At 37.1% G+C, this 17,690-nt stretch overlaps 3 protein-coding genes across 4 annotated transcripts in view; 1 reads left to right on the top strand and 2 right to left on the bottom strand.

Annotated features, from left to right (window-relative positions):
- The window catches only part of antxr1d (ANTXR cell adhesion molecule 1d), a 30,275-nt gene extending 21,933 nt beyond the window's left edge, over nt 1–8,342 (bottom strand). Inside the window, exons 1-2 of one of the 2 annotated variants that reach the window (XM_056233127.1) lie at nt 8,250–8,342; nt 54–125 (exon numbers count right to left, since the gene is read on the bottom strand). Coding sequence is in view for 1 of the 2 variants with exons in the window: in XM_056233126.1 (XP_056089101.1) it covers nt 54–125; nt 4,651–4,838 (260 nt within the window). In the remaining variant the exon portion in view is untranslated. Of the gene's footprint in view, nt 1–53; nt 126–4,650; nt 4,915–8,249 lie in introns of those variants that run through there. The other variant, XM_056233126.1, reaches the window with a different exon arrangement.
- On the top strand, nt 5,600–8,889 carry prdm8 (PR domain containing 8). The gene is made up of 4 exons (XM_056233128.1): nt 5,600–5,902; nt 6,202–6,434; nt 6,688–6,919; nt 7,582–8,889. Exons 2-4 carry the CDS (start codon nt 6,219–6,221, stop codon nt 8,628–8,630), a joined length of 1,497 nt encoding a protein of 498 aa, XP_056089103.1. The 5' UTR covers nt 5,600–5,902; nt 6,202–6,218; the 3' UTR covers nt 8,631–8,889.
- Nucleotides 8,890–14,294: 5,405 nt separating this feature from the next.
- gdf10a (growth differentiation factor 10a) lies at nt 14,295–17,289 on the bottom strand. The gene is made up of 3 exons (XM_056233163.1): nt 16,709–17,289; nt 15,058–15,965; nt 14,295–14,664 (listed from the first exon to the last, which is right to left on the bottom strand). The coding sequence occupies exons 1-3, from the start codon at nt 16,932–16,934 to the stop codon at nt 14,473–14,475; spliced, it is 1,326 nt and encodes a 441-aa protein (XP_056089138.1). The 5' UTR covers nt 16,935–17,289; the 3' UTR covers nt 14,295–14,472.
- Between the last annotated feature and the right edge of the window lie 401 nt (nt 17,290–17,690).

Below are 17,690 nucleotides of genomic sequence, written 5' to 3' on the forward strand. Positions count from 1 at the left end.
TATTCCTTAAAGGTATTAGAGGACAATAGTGCATCAAAACTAAAGCACTTTACCTTATAAATTTCTCCGCAAGATGCTCCACAAAGGAGTAAATTTCAATCCAGTGGTTTTGGACACTTCCTGATCTATAACAAAATCAAACATGTGTGTTGAAAAACAACATCCTTCAAAGAGTCAGAGGCTAATATCTCTTCTGTGCATTATAATGGCTGCCTTAAACACAATTACATATCAATTACCACCTTTTCTTATACTATCTGAGAGTAGCAGGTCCTTAAGTACTCTATAAAATGTGCACATGCCACTAATTAATTAAAGGCCCCAAAGCGCTCCCAACAAGGGCTAATTGCCTTTGTGACAGATGAATCTGCCTCCTGCTAGCAAAGAGCAACACCCCTTCCTCCTGGAGCCAGCCATTTGAATGGGAACAGATGGCAATGGTTGAGTGTAACAGGTTGAGGACCTAAAACAGAGCTGGCATCTACATCAGCATCCAAAAAGGCTCACAGCTCCATCTCTGACAGGGGGTCAGGAAACATAAAACTGGACATGTGGAGCAATCAATACTAATCTGACGTCAGTTCTAAACACACCTGCAATTTCATATAATGTGGCTCCAAAATTAACACTTAGGCCACACTTATAAATGTATGAATGGTACTGCATTAGATTAGACAATATGAAACCAAGTGCCATATATTTTAAGGAAACACAAAACAAGCACCAAAAGAAAGTTTCTCAAAAAGACGTTTGTCAGCTTTTAAATGATAAAACAACAAAGCTTTGGGACACTTTCTGGCTGTCAAATGTTAAGAGGAAAATGTCCATAGTTAATGGGATGAACTACACCTGCTGGTTACTCTGCTAGGACACCTGTGTGAACTGAACTGACTCCATATACTGATACTGCATTCAAATCAAATCTGTTAAAAAGTAAAGATGGCAAAAAGAAAAGAATTTAGTTCTAGGGTTAATTTCCTCTAATGGCAGATGACACATATATTTGATATTTTATTATCTAATGCAAAGGCATTCCGACCGGTTTTTAAGTGTGTCCAAATACAGTTTGGGGCCACTGAAATAAATAATTACACTGAATACACAGTGGTGGTACTGGTATGCAGCAGTCTAGAATAACAAGACTGTGCTGGTTTCCTTTGATGCAGTTTAATCTTGGTTTTATCTCTTTTCCTGTGAACTAAGGTCAATCTTCAGCAAACCACTGATTCTGAATATTGTTATAGAAACATCAGCTCTGTTTTTATTATTATTATTATTAAAAAGGAGCCCTAAATTAAGTCCTATAGTGACATAAAACTAATTCTCGTTCCACTGATAATCTCTCTCTGAAAAGCACTGCAGCTGTTTTCTTTCCAAAAACTCTCTGAACCGATGGCCTGATATTTAGAATTAGTGTAGGGTCACTGAGTGGCATTTAAGCCCCCAAAACTTCAGACAAAACCATTCAGCTGATTAAAAGTGTGGAAGTGTGGCAAAAGCTTGATGATGCATGCAATCCAGGTCTCTAAAAGGCATTCAGAAAACTTTACAAACAGAAGAGCTAACTGTGAAGTGTAACTAAAATGCATGTGCACAAACAGTGCAACAAAGGATTAGTTGGAAGAACTGGCTATGTTTTTATATTGATCTAAATTCTTGTTATACCTGAACTCAAACTGGAATTCCTTCAGATTTCACACAGATGTCACACTATATGAACAAAATTATTGTCTACAGACATTGCAATGTTGCTCTTGAGCCTTTAGCTCAGATTTGACTAAAATCTGACGGCCACAAAACGGTTCGTTTCATAACCGACATACAGCATGCTCCAGCATGTTTAAGCTTGTTTGAGTATTCACTCCAAGGTGCTATAGTATGAGTAGGATGGCACATAGGCTACTACTCGGCACTTACACTCACTATCAGCTCATTACACACTTAAATATTAAGAACTATTTGCATTATGCAAACATTTACATGTAAACAACTGGATGCAGTTGTAAGTTGCAAGGAAAAAAGATATGCATTTTAATTTATCTTGACATGACATACTTTTTTACAATTGGGAATTTGTATTATATTTGTATAATAGTCAGTGGCGGTTCTAGAGGGGGGGCCAGGGGGGCCAGTGCCCCTGTGACAAAAAGCTTGGCCCCCCTTGTGGCCCCCCTAAATGTGGAGTTTGAAATAATTTTTACAAAACTGTTTTTTGCTATCGTTGTATGTGTATTATTTTTTTATTTTTCTATCTTTGTGGATTTGCATTTTCACGTGACAATTCGCATCACATTCGCGGGAATCGCGGCAGAATGTTTGAAGAGGTGAGTGCGCGCGCGCGGCCGGGGCGCTCTCTCTCTCTCTCTGCTCGTTATGCACTGTCAAGCGCAGCAAGTGGACGCTCTGACGGGTTTTAGAAGATAAAATACAACCCGAAACTAAAAACAGACCCGGCTTCTATTTGAGACCGGCCTTTATGTACCCAAACCTGTCGCCACACCAGGCGTGTAAAAGAGACAGGCGTCTATTCGGGACTCGGCTATTATTTGAAGTTTCACGGTATGTACGAGGCACTGTGAGCTGACATAGCATTTGTCTATCGTCCTTTCACTGCTGTGTGCAGTTCATAGGTAGGCTATGTCCCCAAATTAGTTTTTGTCTTATATTTATATCATATTATGTTCTTATATTAGAATATCACATCAGCAAGAGTGCCGTTTTCCCGTGCACAATTGCAACTGTGATATTTATGTTATACAACAGTTAAATTAAAAATAAGTTAACATTGGGAGTTACTTTTTAGACACAATATTGTCAATATTGTTTGTTTTCCCTTTATTTCGCCGACTAGAATTTCATAATGAAACCGTAGTGAGTCTCAATGCAACACAGCGATGATTTCTTGACTGAAATCCGCGTTTTGAACGAATCACTTGCTTCTTTCCCGAATAAATCGGCCGTTTGAACAAATCGTTTGAATGAATGAATCCCTCTTACAGGGACTTGCCGCCGCCTACTGGCGGTTTTAGTTTCATATTTAAAGTATCCTTTAATTAAAACGTTAAACTTAGAAATAATTTCATATTTAAATATTGATTTGAAAAAAATCTCATAGCTTTATTTATGCAATTGTAAATGGAGTGTAAATATATTAATGCCACTTCTGTGTCACCTCTGCACTGCAAAGATGGATTTTGATTGAATTAATTAATTTGACTGGTAACAGTGGTACTGTATAATTATTGTATAATTAAGTATTATTGTATAAATAAGTATAATTACTGTATAATTTGAATGTTAGTATTTGACATAAAAGGTGATGCATAACTCTAAATAAGTTTAGAAAAAATGTCCATATATAGGTGAAAATGCCCCTGGAAATCAATTTAAGGTGGCAAATATTGCCCCTTAATTAAAAAATGTATTTCTGTCACTGCTGTGAATCGACCACTGCATAGAATATGAAAAATAGGAATATCTTCGTGAGTCAGCTGTCAACAACAGGCCTAAACCAGCCATGGCACCAGCACAAAAACACAATCAGTAAAATATTATCTAATTATTAACAAAATGTTGAAAATGTTGAAATATATTTTTGTCAATATTGCACACCTCTAATGTACGGTATTAATTTTGATTTCTTTAGGTCTTAAAAAGCCTTAAATTGGACTCTAAAAAGTGTGCAGGAACCCTGTAAACGGTTAGACATATCAAGTCAGTTATTTTCAGTAAATGAATTAATAAGCTTCTTGGTCCCCATTGCTTTTGCTCTATAGTTCTCAAAATGAAGAGAAAGAAGGACATCATGTCTATTACAGTTACTGTGACTAATACTGAATATGTAATGCAAATGTAAAAATATAATGGAAATGCAAATACATTGTTGAATGATTATAAACACGGTATTTTCCCTGTTAATGCCTGCAGCAGTGCAGAAAATGATATGACAACAATAAGGTCTAAATGTAACTGGCCCCTCTAACAGTACAACTGGCCCCAGCTTGGCCCCCCCAGTTGAAATGGGCTAGAACCGCCACTGATAATAGTGCATGCTCTTATATCATGATGAGGTATATTTCTTTGCCTTTTATGATTGAGACGCCCCTGAGATAATGATGCACAAATGCGCATGGGAACAGCACCAGGTGAGAGACATGTTTGTTAAAGCATCGCCTGAGGCAGAGTCCTGTCCTCCTGCTGCGTTTAAAGCCATTTGACAATATACATTTTTTTTTTTAGGAATCCACAAACAATCAGGAAAACCATAAGCAACACTGCATGTTAATGTTGTCGAGGCAGTGAATGGTTCAGTGTTTTTATGGTTTGGAATTTTGTTCAAACTTCATGTCAGTTCCATGAGACATTGTTCTCTTATCCTGCCACGGTCTCCTCTGGGAATAGCTCCAGATCTCATCGGACGTTTCCTGCTAGTAGCTATGTATTCCAACAAATTACTATCTATTTAAAAAAATCAACAACTTGTTTTGATATCAAAGCATTTAGATCAATTCAGCTGTTATTCGGCTGTCTAAACGAATGACTTTTGTTATAATAGCGGACCACGCGCGTCTGAGGGCGTCGATCAGAGGCGTCACGCAGCAGTGCGCGGTGAGAAGAGAATAAGATGCCATAAATATAAAGGCCACTTACTTGTCGAGGACAAAATACAAGTCGAAAGCACCTTGACAAGACCTCTTCTCTTCCTCAAAATAAGGCTCAGCTTTTCCAGTATGAAGACTAGGCATCAAAATCACTAAAATACCCACAAGAAGAATCAGAGAACGTGCCATTTCATCAGTTGAATCTATCCAATTGCACTGGAATAGAAAGCATTTCATATTAATCCTGCAGAAAATGAAAACTACTCTTTTCCATTAAATTTATTGAATGTATTGTCACTGTGTTATATTCGGCAGTCATCTGAGTCCGCTTTCAAAACATAGAAAGCTCCTCCTCAAGGAGAAATGTTTGGAGGAGCGACCACAGACCGGACAGCGAGCAGGCAACAGCAAATAAAACTTCCTCTTTCCGGGAGAGGGAGACTGCTGGCTTCAACGAAATTTCTTAAATAGCCTACTATTTTGCTTTTTATGCATTTTGTTGAGTGATTATAGCCTATATAGGCCTATATATATATAATCAGTAAACATAGCACTAAACAAATAGTATTTAAGAATTTTTTTGAAGCCTCACGTACATACACAGTCACAGATATATAATATAAATATAAAAAATATATTTACACACACATATAGGCTATGATGTAAACACAATTTTTATGTTAAATGCAATTAATCGCGATTAATCGATTTGACAGCAATAATTAGGCTATGTTATTCGAACCACTCAACATGCGCAAAGTAGCCTAATAATAAAAAAGTCAATTCATCTTTGAAAGTAACCTATAAGCCTATTTATTTCTGAAATAAAATAATAAAATTAGATAAGCAGAAGAGGCAAAAAAGTCACAAAATCATCACAAAATCTAACAGTTGGATTTTGATCGACATTGGCTACTCGTTGTGACTGGCTTTATAACTCAGAGACCCGTTTTAAATGTGCATACATAGGCTGAGCATATACAGTCTTTTGTGGTAGGTACTTTACAATCTAACGGTCTCTGACTTCTGTCATTGATTACCCTCGCTTCTAATTAACACGCCTTCAAAGCTGGTGGAGCACCAATCAAAACGCCACCTGGGGGGTTTGGGGAGAAATGAGGCGCATCAGCTACGCGTCCTCAGCGTGGATAAGTGCGTGACTGCACAGCGCGAGAGACAGTCCAGGGACTGTCAGGATCAGGAGACAGTCGTGATCGCGAGCTCTCGGTGGATAATTTCAAATCGCATCTCCTTGGATTGTGCACCTGTTCCTGAACATCCTCAACGCTAACCTAAATTGGGTAAGTTGCGATTTTACTGCATCATTTTAAGATCTTACATTTTATACAAAAATGCCGGCTGATTATTTAAACGTCATTAGCCTATACAGTCTCTAGACAATCAAACAAAATAAAAAGTAATAGAAAAACTGTAAAGTTCTGATTCAACAATAGATTTCGCACAATATACACAGACCGATTTATTCATCAGTCGAACTGAATGAAATCACTGCCTACAATGAAAAATCATTAGGCTGTTGTTTTAAGCATGAAAACATTATTTAGGCTACATGTCACTCATTCTCATTATTTTTATTCAGATTTTCAGGAATAAAACATGGAGCAGAGTTTTATGCCTCGCGCCTTGTGGACTAATGACAGCAAATTTCTCCATCACCACGTCCCGGATTTCTTCACTAGTGTACAAGTTACACAGGATGTACCAGCCGGAACATCATTCGGACCATGTGTTCTCCATAATAACTTTTATGACACTATAGCATTCATTGCACTGAAATCCTTTGACAAACGGAATAAATCATATGTATTTAGGGTGAGTATAGCATTCACTGCATATTTAAACATGCATACACTTACATTTTAATCTAAAGGTTTTTTATTTTAGACTGCACTTTACAATATTTGCTGTTTTCTGCTGTGTTAGTAAATGAAACATGCGTAATGCAGATATTTAATTTGTATTAAATATGCAGTGCAAAAGGTCAAATGTTACTTTTCTTGTAAAGATTTTTTTTTTTTTCAGTTTTAGATTTTCTCTAATGGCAAATATGTCCCTCTATCAACAGGTAGATCCTGAGGCGATGAAAGGCTCTCCATTTGTAGTTCCTTGGCTACGGTTAGTACAGGCTGCAGTGAGCGCAGAAGAACAGAATACTGAGGCCTACTTGAAAGGAGGACAGCTGCACTTTCAGACTATTCGAGATGTGAAACAAGGGGAGGAACTGCTTGTTTGGTACGACAAGGAGTTGTCTCATCTTTTGGGGTTTGGAGACATAAAGACAAAAACCCTGACAGATGGTGAGTAGCAGCTAAATTTTTATTATTATTTATTTCATTATTAATGGCATAAATGCATTAATTAATGCTCAAATCATGTTAAACCAGTTAATATAACCTCAACATGTCATGGAATGTTCATAGGTCAATGATATTATTTTTGTGTATTTTTGACTGAATAAATTAAGGAAATAAATTACAAACACAAATAATATTCTACACAAAAATAACTTGTACACCTCTTTCAACTTCTATTTTTTTAGGGCTAAAGTAAAAATATTATGTAAAAAGAAAAAAGTCCTTAAAATGCAGACATTCACATAAGTAGTTTGGCATAATATTGCATTCTTTCTTTAAATATTAGCTGTATTTTGTGAAATATTAATAATATTTAAGGGAAAAAATCATTTGTCCACCATAATGCAGGAAGCCATTTTGTTTTTATGTGACAAGAAATCCACTCTTGAATATTTAACACGTTTTGTTCAGATCAAATGGTTTAAGGCAACTTTTTATTCATAATGTAAAAAAATATAGCCTAGATATATCATTAAGGTTTTCAGAAATGCGTGAAAACAATATGGATACAAATATCACATTTAAATTGCCAACTGTGTTTACGTAAAATTGCCTGTTATTGTTATTATCATGCTCTGACAGCGTTTGTTTCTCTTTATATGCAGACTATATATGTACGAGATGCGGCCAGGCCTTCAAGAACGAAAACCCTTTCCTTGCCCACTGTCGTTTTTTATGTGCGCAGGAAAAAGTAGATATTATCCGGCCAACCAACGAACAGAAACAAGAAGTCAAGCGACAACGCAAAGTCATAGATTTTCACAACATTGCAAGAGATTTGGAGCACAAAAGGAACGATTCTTCCGAAGACATGGCCATACTTCGAAAAAGAAAACACGATGCTTCCTTGAGCCCCAGGAACAAAAAAACAGTTTTATTGGAGAGAACCAACACCACTAATCACGCCAACGTCAACAAAGACTATCCGCATTTTCAGGATTCGTCAGAATCAACAGACAACTTTTCGACAAGTGAGTCAAAAAGAAATAAAAACAGCGCATTTACCGAGGTTAGAAAACCCTCAGAGCAGTCAAACCCTGAACAGTCATCACGAGATGTATTGGCGCCTGACGTAGGCCTACAATCCGACTGCAGCGCGTTCTCGTTCGTTGTACCCAAGAGCGCGCACTCGGAACAGAAGAGCGCGTTCTGTGAACCCAGCAAACGCACCATCGCGGAATTTCAGAACACTTCACCACCAGATTCGGATACTATCTCAGACTCTTTCAAATCAAAACCTTCTCTAGGATACAGAAATGTACTGGCTTCGCACCTGTTTCACGCTGACTTGCCAGGCACTCATGCAGGTGGAGTGATGTCCGCTCCTCTGGCTACAGGAGGATCCTTCTATTACGCACCCGAGCATTGGACCAGAGCTATAGGTGGCCAGCTGCAGTCTACATCTTCGTTGACACTTCTTCCCCCTACTTTCACTCCAATGGGTGTTTCAGTACAGAACTGGTGCGCCAAATGCAACCTCTCATTCAGAATGACCTCCGACTTGGTGTTTCACATGAGGTCCCATCATAAGAAAGAGTTCGCCGCAGAGGCTCAGGTGAGGCGGAGGAGAGAGGAGAAACTCACCTGCCCCATCTGTCACGAGTACTTTCGAGAGCGTCACCACCTCTCACGTCACATGACATCACATAATTAAGAAGAAAAACTCTGGCGCACTTTAATATGTTATTATGCATTGACCATAAATTGTGCATTTAGGCTACTTAATGATGGACATTTGTAGTTAGGCTGCTATTGGACAGAGCAGGTATATTGCTGTAACAAATAGCAATACGTTACAGACGTGGTAAAAACTTGAACCTTTCAACCATTTATAAACAGTAAAGCGTCGTCATTTTCTCCACCGGTCATTGTCATTTCAGCCATGTAGTGAGCTTTGGTCGTGCAGTTCAGGGTAGGCCACTAGGTGGCTATAGACATGCATAACTTTCTCTTTATAAATAGCTGTCCCATTTAGTTGACTAATACTGTTGAATTGCCTGATCATTTTCAACCTAATAGTGCCTTACAAATGTCAGGATTAGTAGGCTACATGTAAATGCTATTGAGAAACGGAGTAAAATGCTCCAGCATTTTTAGGTTTGCTAACAGCTGACTAAAGTATTATACGTTTAGAGTAACATTGTTTGTAAAGAGATTTTATATTTGAAAAATCCATCCCTTCAGAATACCAAATCTTTATTTTACAATATTCTTTTTAACATTTCTATCAGCACAACGACAAGGAGGATGTATTTATTTAAATATTGTCTTGTTCGTTTTTTTTTTAGATAGGCTAAGTACAGTCATTGTATTCATTAAAGAATTTAAACATATTCCCCATGTGTTTGCCTCTGATTTTAGCCATCTAGAAATATGGAACATATAAAGTACAATTTTCTTTGTGTGCACACACAGTAGCATTGATATTTATTATGTCAAGAAGCAAGTATTTAGGACTAGGCAAGTATTTAGTCAGTTTATATTTGTGTTAATGTAGCTAAATATCTACTATGTGGTAAATGTCCTTGCATTTGACAGTCAATAATATCTCACACAGGTGTTATATTGTTCTAGATTTGTGAATATGGTGGTACTACATAAAGTAAACTCTTTTTTTCTTATAACCTCATAAACATGCTAATTTATTTTAAAATAAAGTAAACACTAATTGAAGCGCTGGTTTGACACACATGCACTAACACTGAGTGACCAGTAGAGTGCCCTGTCTAACAATTATTAAGTCCTTGAAGGTCTCATCACTCTCAAAATAGGCCTAGCTGTTATGCAGAAAATGTGAGGATGTGGCGTTGTGTTCAGGTTTATCTTCGCCACACGCACACTTCCTAAAAAGTTAGTTTTAGTTTTGTGTTAAAGCCCCCTGCAAGTCTCCCTTTAATTAGTCTATAGGCATAGGCTAGGTGATAAACTCAACACTCTGAGAAAGTTCACCAAAAAGTCAACGTTTTGACCTCACTGCAAAGTTCAAAAGGACACCCGTCTGCATTTAGTTAGAAAATCAAACATTCTGCTCATTCAGGAAAGTAAATACAGAACTTCTGAAGACACATTGAATGAAAAGATGTGTATACACTGGCCTAATATTGGTGCAATTAAAAGCCCAGCGGTCGCTCCTGACGGTAATCACTTGAGGAGAAAGTCATTTCATACACAGAAAATCCTCTGTTCGCTCTAAAGAGCATCTTTCATCGCTGCCATTAATCGATCAGGCCTCATTTGGAAAACTAAATATTGACTTTGGTTTTCAGTAACTGTTTAGGCCTGTTAGAAAGATGCAGGGCAGGCCCATCACTTCTGCGTGTTGAAACTGTTGCAGGCATGCTGTTTGTCACAAGTTGTGCTATTGTGATTGTGAACACACGTGCCACATTGCTTCATTTCCAAATACATCTGCTGATAGCCATCTACCTAAAAGCGATTCAGTTTTTACAAATACACACAATGATTTTCATATCTGACCACATCCCATTTTAAACTCCCTGTAGTAGCATAGGGAAAAGAAAGGCGTACGGATCATGTTATTGCACATTCAATGACTGTAAACAATGTAGTGGTTCAGACTTCTAAGTGCCGATATCGATTAATTTTAAGAAAGTATCGATTCTTTTTAGGAAAAGTAGCGATTCATTTTAAGAAAAGTAGCGATTCATTTTAGGAAAAGTTGCGATTCATTTTAGGAAAAGTAGCGATTCATTTTAGGAAAAGTAGCTATTCATTTTAAGAAAAGTAGCGATTCACTTTAAGCGATTCATTTTAGGAAAAGTAGTGATTCATTTTAAGAAGCTATTCTTTTTAAGAAATGAATCAATTATTTTTGAAAAAGTAGCGATTCGTTTTAAGAAAAGTAGCGATTCATTTTAGGAAAAGTTGCGATTCATTTTAGGAAAAGTAGCAATTAATTTTTTTAAAAGTAGCGATTCATTTTAAGAAAAGTAGCGATTCACTTTAAGCGATTCATTTTAGGAAAAGTAGCGATTCATTTTAAGAAGAGTAGCCATTCATTTTAGGAAAAGTAGCGATTCATTTTAAGAAGAGTAGCCATTCATTTTAGGAAAAGTAGCAATTCATTTCTAAGAAATGAATCGATTCTTTTTGGAAAAAGTAGCGATTAATTTTAGGAAAAGTATCGATTCACTTTAAGGAAAAGTAGGCCCTATCGATTCATTTTAATGAAAAGTATCGATTCTTTTACAGAAAAGTATAGATTCTTTTACAGAAAAGTATCGATTCATTTTAATGAAAAGTATCGATTCTTTTACAGAAAAGTATAGATTCTTTTACAGAAAAGTATCGATTCATTTTGAAAAAGTATTGGTTCATTTTTAAGAAAAGTAGCGATACACTTTAAGGAAAAGTAGCGATTCACTTTAAGGAAAAGTAGCAATTCACTTTAAGGAAAAAGTAACTGCTACTGAAAAAGTAGCGATTAATTTTAGGAAAAGTAGCGATTCATTTTAGGAAAAGTAGCAATTCATTTTAGGAAAAGTAGCGATTCATTTTAGGAAAAGTAGCGATTCATTTTAAGTAGCTATTCATTTTAAGAAAAGTATCGATTCATTTTAAGAAAAGTATTGATTCTTTTTAAGAAAAGTAGCGATTCATTTTGAAAAAGTAGCGATTCATTTTAAAAGTAAAAAGAAGTTGCAAATGCCTAATAGAGGTTGTACTGCGAATGCGACATTGTATTTCTGTGAATGGCATTTTAACATTTGTGACTACTTGTCTGCAGCTTCAATTTCAGAATACAGGTTTGTGACAATTGTCTGCGAGTGCAAATCTCAACATTCAACAGGTTTTTACATTGGAGCTGTGAGTGTAAATATTAGCATACAAGTACAAATATTTATTGTACAAGTTCGCAAATTCACATCTACATGCATTCTTAATATTATTGATCTGCCTGTATTGACACCATTATGTGAGAACTGATCTAAGCTGGACAATGACATCACTGTTATCTCCAGAGCTGCTTAATAGTTGAATGAACTCTTTTTATAATTTATATACTTTATACAGTAATTGAACAGAACTGAATCGACACTGAACTGAATTCAGCTGAACAATGACACTATTTTCTTTTTAGAGCAGCTTTACAGACAAATTGAACTCTGTTTGCATCATTGATCATTTTCCTGTTTATCCCTGTAAAGCTGCTATATAGCGCTATATATTTAAAGGTGACTTGACATTTGCAAAAGGGGATTATTTAGTGTTAAAGAGAGTGAAAGAGAGTTTATTTGTGTGAAAGAGAATGATGTTTTTCTTTTAATCATAGAGTAAATTTTATTTACTTGTTCATTGATTCATTTCAAGAAAAGTATTGATTCTTTTTAGGAAAAGTAGTGATTCACTTTAAGGAAAAGTATCGATTCACTTCAAGGAAAAGTAGCAATTCACTTTAAGGAAAAGTAGCGATTCACTTCAAGGAAAAGTAGTGATTCACTTTAAGGAAAAGTAGCGATTCACTTTAAGGAAAAGTAGCGATTCACTTTAAGGAAAAGTAGCGATTCACTTTAAGGAAAAGTAGCGATTCACTTTAAGGAAAAGTAGCGATTCATTTTAAGTAGCTATTCATTTTAAGAAATGATTCGATTCTTTTTGAAAAAGTAGCGATTCATTTTAAGAAAAGTATTGATTCTTTTTCTCACATTCTTCTGTTATTTTATGGTCTCTATGGGAGACAATTACAAGCCTGAGAGGTGAAAACAACTTTTGATAACATTAGAAACCATATATTTATCATCTCATTAGTTTGTTGCCGCCGAATATCTATGCTAATGAATTAGTCAAAGGTTGATAAATCTATTGGTCTTTAGCCACGTGGTTTTAGAAGGGTTTGTAAGCTGGTAAGGCTGGGAGACTAGTTTAAACCTGCTGAGACAAGCACACTAGGCTGGTTTAATTTTTTTTTTTCAGCAAAATAATTGCATTAATTATAATAATTTTATAAATAATTTCAACACACAAAATATTCATTTTTTTAATGTTTTTGTATTCAAGTTTTTAGTGCTAAACTTCAGTAAAAGCAGCAAACACATTCACATCTCTTCAACTGACATCTTCAAGTGTCGCCTCTTCACACACTGACTGCACAGAGAAGCCATTCAATCCAGCACACAGTAATTGGGTTCTGTTCTCTGAGAACATGCTTCTCATTTTCATTCATGGGCTAGTGGGATTAAAAGGGTTTACATCAAATTAGTTTGAGCGGGGTGACATCATCTGTTGAAGTAGAGCTGGAACTTCCTGCACTTTGTGACCTGATGCTCTTGAAGTGGGTTGAAGGTGGGGACTGGGGGTTAGAGATGTCTTTGATGTCCAGGTCAAGAAATAATGTACCAAGCAGGTTTCTGATGTCAAATTTAGTTGACATTCTTATTGTTTTTATTAATTTTCTTAATTTAGTAAAGAATAGGAACACATTTAATGCAGAACAATGAATTTATGCAGCAGAAAATACACATTGGTGGTTTAACATATTTTATTCTACTTATAAGGCTAGTTGTCATAATTTAAAACACACATTTACAAAAATACATTCTCTAAAATATAATATATTGAATCCAAATGAACAATTGTTTATACACACTGACACATTTGGCCCAAATACTCCATACATATGGCACCACACCAATATCATCAAACATGTCTGAATAAGGAAAGAGGAACCTTGTGTAACTTCTCTTAAAATAAAACAAATGCACAGGAAAAACTAGTCAGCACTAGCTACCAATGAGCTTTGTGATTGGCAACAGCACCATTTGGGAATACCCCCCCCCCCCCCATAAAAAAAATGTAATTGTTAAAATTTTGCTGCTTAGTTTTCTAACAGAACAAACTTTTGAATATATAAAAATAAGTTCAGATTAATTACTATGAGACTGCTGAGACTGCAGTCATGCTAACTGTTTGATGTAAATGCTTGATGAAAAAGATTAACGAGTTCACATTTTCACATGTCGGCTACTTCATCATGTATGGTTTTAAATGTCCCAAATATCAAGTTACACTTACATTTTTAATATACACAAACTTAATCTGCCACTACATCCAACATTCATCACAATAACAAAATAATTCTTTATTCTAATTTTCTTTCCAATGTATTTCAACAGCTCTGCCAAAAGAAAGGGTTTATGTTATATTCAGTATGCTATAAACCTTATTGTATATCCAGTAATCTACAAGTATAATTCCAACAGCCATTTATGTCATGGAGCTGAAAAGCCGACAATTTAAGCAATAAGTTTAAGAGTAAGTGCTCATGTTACTCAATAATGTTTGAATACTCAAACATGAATAAACAGAGGAAATGAAAATAACACAGATAAGCATTAATAAAATATGAAATGCAGTCCTTAAAAATGTATGCACTTTCTAAGAAGTGCAAACTAAAGACAATATGCCTCTTCAAGGTAAATTCGGTTTCAAAACCACAACAACGCCCATTTGTCTTTTTTTCCCTCTGAGCAGCACGTCTATCTACAAGCGCACGTCTCCACAGACATGTTGGGGTAGATCTTCAATACGATGTTTTTGCTCTCATCCATAAACAGTACACTGAGTGGTTTCATCTTCTCGGGGACACAGCAGGGCTCTGGGATACCTGGAATTATCCCAACTGCCTTGACTATACTCTGGATGGTTGCATGGTTGGAGGGGCGGACCACCTGAAAAGGGCAGAAAAGAGAGGATAATGAGGTTTGGTAGCGTTTAGATATGCAACTTTTGTTTTGCTTTCTTTAATGGAGCAGAGGAAATTATGTCTTACAACACCCTTCTATTATTCAGAACAGAGGAACTTTAAAACTGGCTCATTTCAAAAGAAAATGTGTCCAAAATGTGCTTAAAACCCCCATTAGGCGTACAACTATTTGACTGTAATTGCACATAAAGATGGTGTGCTTTAGTTGCGCTGGAACCGAAACATTTTCTGAAGGGATTCTTTGTTTAAAAATCTCTGGCTAGAGAGGCTGTATTAACCATAGTCATTTTTAAATATTTCAACATGTCTAAATGATTCACATTCGCATACGCGGATTCGCGCCTTGAGGTTCTCTGACCTTTGGAATGGGGAATTCACACGTTCCTGCGCAGTAGAAGGCATCGAAAGACTTGGGAGACAAGATCCATTCGTTCCACCCGATGTCTGCAAAGTCCACCTTCAGGTACCTCCTGGAACAGCTGCGAGGTTCTTTCCACTGTCTCCTCCGGGCCTTCTTCATGGTTTTCTCATCAAACCGGAGAACCTGAGACTTGTCGAATCCATCAGCGTGCTCCTGGCCTTTCCTCCGACGTTCTTTTTTGAAGGGCTTTGGCTTGAGCGCAAAGTAAGCACTTTCCCACAAATCGTGCTGTTTGAAGCTGTTGTACTCCACCTCCGGGAGCTCGTTGTTCTCAATGGGATCAGAGAAGTCCGATTCCAGTTCCCGCTTCACACGTATGTCAAGTGAGGAGTCTGGAGATTGAGTTGGCTGCTGGTCTGCAATGAAAGGGTCATATCTCTGTAGGCTCACAGCCACACTGTTCGGCTCTGAAATGGCTAAGTCATTAGCATAAACCAGCAAGTATGGAAGACTGGAAGGTGAGTGCTGGTCATAATACCTTTGATACTGCTCTCCATAGTCAAACTCCACAGTGATCAAAAGGTGATTCTTATCTCGGGCCTCCTTTATAATGACAGACACATCCTTGCTCTGCCAGGTCCCGCGTCTGTGAGGAACTACGGTGATGTTTCCGAGCAGCGATCCTGGGTCTGAGCTGAAGGAGGGAGACCGGAAAAGAAGACGGACAGAGGGTAGCAGTTGGAAGTTCGGGATGCGACAAGAGGGGTTCTTGAAGCGCTTGCAGAACCAGGACCTCTGGCGTGGCCGTTTGTCAAAAAAGTAGTGAAACGTAGATGTGAGAATCACCTCGGACCCCTGAAGGGAAGTGAGATTCAGCCAGTATGAGGCCCTCTGCTCCACATTCTCTGCAAAGATACGAGAGAAACTGCTGAGTTACATATTAATTATGAATATGGGCTCAAACAACAGGCTTTTTGTTCTGTGTATGGGGTTGAAGAAAGCACAAGGAAGTGCGGAGACATGTTACTCCTAGAGCAGACATATGGAAATGTTTATTTAGGTTCCCTTAAGAGTTAGAACCTGCAACAATGTCAGTCTTTTAATCGGCACTGATTAAACGCTTTAGCAGACTGCAGAAAAAAGACTGTATTGTTTCGTGAGAGTGTGCATGTTATTTTAATTTTCCGGTTTAAACAGCTGTTTTCAAACAACGTGTCATTAACAAGAAGAGTTCACAAAACGTGGCGGATCGTCTGCGGTTGTTCCGCAACACTTCCGATATCGCACGGCACATCTACAAATCATATCCTGTCATTATTTATCACTTGACCAGATTTAGGCATTACAATATAGGCCTACAAATATGCTAGGGGTGTAACAAGACATTTGCATTGCACGAGACAAACCTCAACATAGCCGAAAGGCTGCTGACAGAAATATTGTCATGAGAAAGTCATTAAGTGTAATTCTTGTCATTTTTAAGCAAATATAAATAAAGCCATTTAGAAGATACAATTAAGCGAATCGTAATTGCAGATTTTTAAAATATAAATAGCCTACCATGTTTGGTTTTAAACGTCATATAGGCTAGTGGCAGCATGTCGTTTGCATCATACATTTCCTTTTTTTTCCCATATAGGCTACTTACCAGGTTTTGCTTTAAAACTTCGTACTGTATTTCCCTCTTTGAGTCGGTTAGGTTCAATGTTGCACTTCTCATACAGTTTAAACATGTGCTGCGAGAGCGCGTCTGTGGCATCAAGCGCGTCCGTCGTGCTGTCGCGCGCGCTTCTCCAAACACCTTTAGATGCGCCAGGTTCGGATCCAACCCAAAGCAGTAACAGGTGCGTCAAAAAGACACATTTAAAAGTCATGTTGCAAAGAAAGAAAAACGTTTCCAGACGATTGATTGCCGTGTAGATGAAGGGATAAAAACGCGCTAGCACATATTAAAACATACTAAAGGATTCCAGTATAACGTTTTCCAATGATGCGGTTTGGATAGAAGCTTTTCTCGCCTTTTAACGCAGTGCAGAGAGGAAGTGGTTTCAGAAGTTCTAGCAGTCTCGTGGATAACCTGTGATACATCACTTATTTCTTCTGACCGCCACAATCCACGGGAGCAGGCATAAGCGGAGTGAGGTGCTGACGTATCCGCCCACCAGCCAACGGGAGCTGCTGCTACATTACACCCGATCCAGCGGGAGGCCAGCAAGAGGACAATCCAGAAAACATGCACATTCACAGTTTTTTTTTTTGGAAATACATTGGAAATGCTTTTTTAACATTCTCTCAAAGAAGCTTTTTTTATTTATTCAAAATTAGTTTTAAAGTTGATTATTTTTTATTTTATAAAACCAGACTGCTGCATTTTGCAGTCCATTTTGTTAAAGCTTGATGAAAAATATTACGGTTCACATTTTTCATATAGGCCTTTTTTGTGTATTTATTTACGTTCAATGACCCAAATATGAAGTTACTTTGATTTTACACACCAAAAGGGTCATTCCACCAAGCATTCATCATAACAGTAAAGCATCTTTGTTCTAATTTACTTTCTAAAGTAATTCAATAGTTCAATGTTGTATTCAATATGCCATAAAACCTTTGTTGTAAACATCCAGTAATCT

This window comes from Rhinichthys klamathensis, unplaced genomic scaffold, assembly GCF_029890125.1.
Source record: "Rhinichthys klamathensis goyatoka isolate OS25496 unplaced genomic scaffold, OSU_Roscu_1.1 h1tg000360l_1, whole genome shotgun sequence".
In the NCBI taxonomy this organism is placed as follows: domain Eukaryota; kingdom Metazoa; phylum Chordata; class Actinopteri; order Cypriniformes; family Leuciscidae; genus Rhinichthys; species Rhinichthys klamathensis.